The following is a 6,000-nucleotide window of genomic DNA, read 5'->3' on the forward strand; positions in this document are numbered from 1 at the left end:
AGCAATGACTTGAGCACTGTAAATACGCAGCACCAATAAAAGAATAAAATGCAGAGCTGCGTAGCGTCGTTACTCTGAAGTAGTCCACTCCGGCCACTGTGACAACATGGAAACACTGTTTACCTTCCCGCCGGAGCGGTACCTATTAATCTACCTGCTAGGTTGGCAGGAGGAGGGACTGAGCAACGGGAGCTCACCCCGTCGTGGGGATTCGAACCGTCGTGGGGATTCTGATCGGCAAGCCCTAGTCTCTGTGGTTTAGACCACAGCGCCACCCGCTCCCCTAGCATTCATATTACAAGTTAACAATTTCCATTGATTCTTATGGGGAAATTTCCCAACCATGGGATTTTGACCCCACACACACACACAAAGAAAAGGGGAAAGGGAAAAAACACCAGGAACCCTCTCCGAAATGCTCTCTGATTTATCCAATCATGACCCTTCCCCCTCCCTAAATTCCTCAGCCAACCAGCAAAAGACAAACAAGGAAGTTAAAAAAAATGCTCACTGTTCAGATATCTGAATCTGCAGAGTTTATAGTGAGGTTTGGGTACTAATTCCTCATGTTCGGATTAGTGTAAAGCGAAAACTGTGAAAACTTAGCACAGAAGTAGGTAATCCACTTAACTCACATTGTAGGCCCCATTAAAAAAATGTTTGTTTAAAAAAAACAACAACTCTAACCTATTGCCTATATGGCCAGCCTTCCATAATGTTGCTTACAAAAAACTGAGAAGGGAAGAGAAATTAATTCCCAAAAGAAATGATTTTTTAACAGTGTGTTCAAAACTGAGCTGCACAGAGGGTTGACACAAACAAGCCCATCCAACCATCGCCAGCCACCCCTTCCCCGCCCCTTCTCCCCTCTCCAAAACCAAAGATATCTTCACATTCCTGAGCTTTCTTTTGACCCAAATCCAAACATATCATGGAGCTCAGTTCCATGGCTGTAGACCATGTGCAAATTCTATCCTCCCCGCTAGGTGCTATCAGCACTTTGATTCCTTGTGTCATGTTATGCAAAGCATCTTTGCCTTGACCCTTCTGACTCCCGCAATGATAAATGGCAGTGACAGTCCCTTCTGGCCTCACTGGCTGTTGAAAGGAGAGCAAAATGGAAACATATGAGGACCTTGGCAAAAACTGCCTTGGCTCACGCCTCTTCAGAGTCCCAGCTAACTGGCAAATCGGCTGCAGCATGGGCGGGGGTTGCAAATGTCATCTCTCCAAGATTGCTACTAGGCAGCAGGTCCCCCCCACGGCTGTGGGTGGGTGGAACCGGCTGAGGCCAGAAGAGGGAGAAAAGCTGGCGCAGCAGAAGTGGAAATGTTGCAATGGGCATACCACCAGGAGTGCCGTTTCAGTAAACATGGAATTGTAAAGCTGATAATAACTGTTGTGCCAAGGTGTCTCTGTCCACCGAGGCCTCTCCGGTGCATACGATTATTTTTACAAGCCAGATTTAACAGTGAAAGAGGACGTCCTGCAGTCATATGAAATGTGTGAACAAATGGAAGAAGTGGGGGGGGATGCTACTGCTTTCTCCCTCTCTGCACTCAGTCTTCCCATGAGTTTGGAATGATCCAAACCATTGACTCTAGACATTGACTCTAGACTAATCCAAGCAGAATGTCCACATCTGCTGATGGAAGTCCCTTTAAAGAGAATGGAATCTGTTTCAGCTCAGCATTCTGAGGCCCCCTGGATGCCTCCCTCTGGGCATAGGTGTCAAGTTCTCCCTTTTTTTAAAGGGAAATTCCCTTATGCTGAATAGGCTTCCTCGTGAGAAAAGGGAAAACTTGACAGCTATGCCTCTGGGTGGTGGGCTTACTGCTGCCTCTGCAGCTGGTTTCATGCCTGATTCCATGCGCAGAATCCTTTGCCTTCACCTGTGTGCTTCTGATCTCCAGACCCTCCAAGTGTCCGGATTTTCCAGGGATGTCCCTGATTTAGAGAAGCTGTTCCAGTTTCTGATTTGACCCAGAAATGTCCCGCTTTTCCTTAGGATGTCCCTATTTTCATCCAAGAAATGTTGGAGGGTAAGTTATCCAACCCCTGAGCCGTCTGAAGGCAATTCTGTATAGGGAAGGGATTTTTTTTAATGTTTAATGCTTTATTGTGTTTTTATATGTGTTGGAAGCTGCCCAGAGTGGCTGGGGCAACCCAATAAGATGTGTGGAGTATAAATAGAAAAGTTATCATTATGGAATGGGACGTCCCTATTTTCATCAGAGAAATGTGGGAGGGTACACTTGATCTTAGCCAAAAGGCCGAGAAGTGATTTGCCCATGTATATGGAGGGTACTGCTTAGGTTAGGAAAACACACAGACATCTAAATCTCCTTCCTTCCCTTCCATACACCCCAGTTGTTGTTTTTTAAAGAAACATATGAAAGGGAGCTCCTAGAATTTGGCGGTCAAAAAATGTATGGTGGTCATGGAGAATTCAATGCGCTTCCTCTGATAATAAGAAAATGCTGTGCATTAGTACGGGAGAATTTAAATTACACCTGCAGAGGCAGTGGACATTGATGAATTAGATGTCAAATTGAAGAAAACATTTAATAGACTGAATTACATCATAAATCTCCCAGTTGCCTAATTAGCTGAAGAAGGAAGCGAAATGAGTCTCGGCTCAAACCACGAGGCCATTGAAACGATTTGGAACATTCGGAATTTGCTGGTATTAACGTCAGGCTTCTCCAGCTCTGTCACAACAAAAAGGTCTGATGTTCTGAAGACTGTTTCATCACTCTACTCCAAATAGATGTACTTATTTTGATGTGCAGAATTAAATTCTGGCATTGGGTCTGATCCCACATGTGCTGCTTAAAACATACAGGAGACAAAAGTGTTCGGTTCACATATGTGACTCTAATTGTCGCGGCTTTGAAAGACTTCACCAAAAGAGTCCAGAGAGTTGTCCTTTATGGATGCTGATAATTTCCTTTTTGAAAACTGCAGGTCCTCCATCCTACATTCCCAGGATCTGGAGCGGGGGGAATTCCAATCCAAAAAAGGTATGGAGAGCTCCCCCCACTCTCTGCTATAAACCCTCAAATCTTTCTGAACTGCTACAAATACATAGGCTACTGCATTGCAGTGATTTTGTTCTCACCTTATGGAATCATGTCCGAAGATAGTATTGTTGTGCAGCACCCCAATCTGTGAACAGTGTGAGATTCCAGGGCCAAATTTGGTCCATGAAGTGGAGGTTCCCCAACCCTGTCCTAGGATAAAGTGCACATATAAATTATTAGCATTCTGTTGGGGGGAAGTTGCTTTGCAAAACTATGTTTACAATGCAAAATCACATACAAAAATGTGTACATTGGGATAAAGGTACACTAAGCTGCTGGTGGAGGGGACGCGGGTGGCACTATGGTCTAAACCAATGAGCCTCTTAGGTTTGCCGATCAGAAGGTCAGTGGTTCGAATCCCTGCAATGGTGTGAGCTCCCGTTGCTCGGCCCCAGCTCCTGCCAACTTAGCAGTTCAAAAGCACACCAAAAAAGTGCAAGTAGACAAAAAGTGCAAGCTCTGACGGGAAGGTAAACTGCGTTTCCGTGCGCTGCTCTGGTTTCAGTGTTCCGTTGCGCCAGAAGCAGCTTAGTCATGCTGGCCACATGACCCAGAAAAACTGTCTGCGGACAAACGCCGGCTCCTTTGGCCTGTAAAGTGAGATGAGCGCCGCAACCCCAGAGTAGTCTGTGACTGGACTTAACTGTCAGGGGTCCTTTGCCTTTACCTTTTTTAAGCTGCTGGTGAATTTCCACTAGGATTTTTATTTATCACAAACTGATGTGGAAATATGGAGAACTGAATTTAGGATTGGGAAGATGAGAAGCAGAAAAGCCAAAACTGTTAGTTTCACCCATCCCTACTCCTGAACATTCAACCTCTTATTTCTGACATCTTTTTTAAATATTTGGAAACTGTCGACATACAAACCTTCAGTCTCCCCTGCTCCCCCCACAGCAAAGCCTATTTAGTTACCTCAACATTTCCTCTCAGGATTTGCCTTCTACACATCTCATGGTGTTCTTAGCTCTCTTTTGAATCTTTTCCAAGGTGTCAACATCTGACTCCAGCTGCTGCGTCCCAGACCTTAATGCAATACTCCAAAAGAGGTCTTCTTACAAGAACTGAGAGTAACAGTAATATCGCTTCCCAGATCTTGGAAGACACACAAAATGCCCACCCAACACCCCCTGGCTCCACACAGCATAATGAGCTGTACAATAATATAGACATAAAAACAGGGAGATTTGGCCTTCTGCCGCTTTCGACAAATTTCATTGGGACGACTGGTTTTTTTTCAGAACTGATGTCACATTTGACCAGTTCACCACAGGTCAGAGCGGGGTACCTTGGCAAATATTCCCAACCCTGCATATGCTGAGGTAATGCAATGGGGAGGAGAAAAATGGCAAGAACCAACAGATATAGACCTGCACCTGCAGAGTCTACCCTGGAAACACCTCGCCAAGGTCGTTCCTCCCACAGATGGGCTTACTTCTGGTTTCGGATCCTAACTCGGGTAGTAAAGGTAAAGGTACCCCTGACCGTTAGGTCCAGTCGCGGACAACTCTGGGGTTGCGGCGCTCATCCCACTTTACTGGCCGAGGGAGCCGGCGTACAGCTTCCAGGTGGTGTGGCCAGCATGACTAAGCCGCTTCTGGTGAACCAGAGCAGCACACGGAAACACCATTTACCTTCCCACCACAGTGGTACCTATTTATCTACTTGCACTGGCGTGCTTTCAAACTGCTGAGTTGGCAGGAGCTGGGGCCGAGCAACGGGAGCTCACCCCGTCGTGGGGATTCAAACCGCTGACCTTCTGCTCAGCAAGCCCTAGTCTCTGTGGTTTAGACCACAGCACCACCTGCGTCCCTACCACTGGGATGGTAGGGGAGTTAAAACAAAACATCTCGGGAGGTCATTTGCAGGAAGAAATAGCAAGCAGGGAAAGGGTTGAGAATCCCTCCCCTAGCCTCTTATTCCCCTCTATAAATGCTCCTTCCTGCATTTCCCTTGCAGAGGAAAATTGCATTGGGAATAAAACTTTGTAAGGACATAAGAAGGGCCCATCTAATCTGGTACTTTGTTATCACAGTGGCAATCCAGATCCCTATCGGAAGCTTGAAAGCAGGACGTGAGTGCAAACGCCTTCTGCCCACATGCTGTTCCCAGTAACAGGCATTCAGAAGCATGGTTTGTTTAATTTATATACCACCCTTCATCCAATGATGCTAGCCACTGATAGGCCTGCCCCTAATCCTCTTTTAAAGCCATTCAAATTGGTTGTCATCACTACAACTTGTTTTTATATAATTTTATTTATGATTTTCATTTATATGCATTTCAATAGTAGTTTAACAGTAAATCAAACATTTCAAAATACGACTTCCTCCTCTTTCTGCGGTTCATTAAATTTTGTAACATCCTTTCCTGCATATACTAAGTTATATTAAATCATTCTTTTATTCATCTATTTTCAAATATCAACCGTATATTTTAAAAACTGCAGGTTATTACAGTAGCCCTGCCAATTTTTTCTATCAGTTTGCAGTTTGTTTGAAAATATTCAATATACCATTTCCGTTCCTTTATAAAAAGTTTCTTATCCTGATTTCGTAAGTTTCGTTATTTCTGCATAGTCCATAACTTTTTGTATCCAATCTTCTTTCATCAGGATTCCTTCATCTTTCCATTTATGGGCAAATAACATTATCACAGCTGTGGTTGCATACATAAGTAAATTTCTATACTCTCTAGGTAGTTCTGCACCTATAATTCCCAAAAGAAAAGCTTCCGGGTTTTTTAAAAAAACAAAAGTTAACTTAAACATATTTTTCGATTCATTATATATCATTCCCCAGTACGCTTTTACCTTATTACAAGGCCACCACATGTGATAAAAGGTGCCGCCATCACTACATCTTGTGGGTCTGAATTCCATAGTTTAACTATGTTCCGTACGAATAACCACTTCTAT

The 6,000-nt window shown here is 44.3% G+C and overlaps 1 protein-coding gene across 2 annotated transcripts in view; it reads left to right on the forward strand.

The window, feature by feature from the left end:
* The window catches only part of VEPH1 (ventricular zone expressed PH domain containing 1), a 162,520-nt gene extending 159,457 nt beyond the window's left edge, over positions 1–3,063 (forward strand). For both annotated transcript variants that reach the window (XM_060274450.1, XM_035133536.2), the window contains exon 15: positions 2,968–3,063. In XM_060274450.1, the coding sequence (XP_060130433.1) occupies positions 2,968–3,055 (88 nt within the window). In that variant the 3' untranslated portion in view covers positions 3,056–3,063. The remainder of the gene's footprint in view (positions 1–2,967) is intronic.
* The last annotated feature ends 2,937 nt before the right edge of the window (positions 3,064–6,000 follow it).

This window comes from Zootoca vivipara, chromosome 5 (genome assembly GCF_963506605.1).
Source record: "Zootoca vivipara chromosome 5, rZooViv1.1, whole genome shotgun sequence".
Classification (NCBI taxonomy): Eukaryota; Metazoa; Chordata; class Lepidosauria; order Squamata; family Lacertidae; genus Zootoca; species Zootoca vivipara.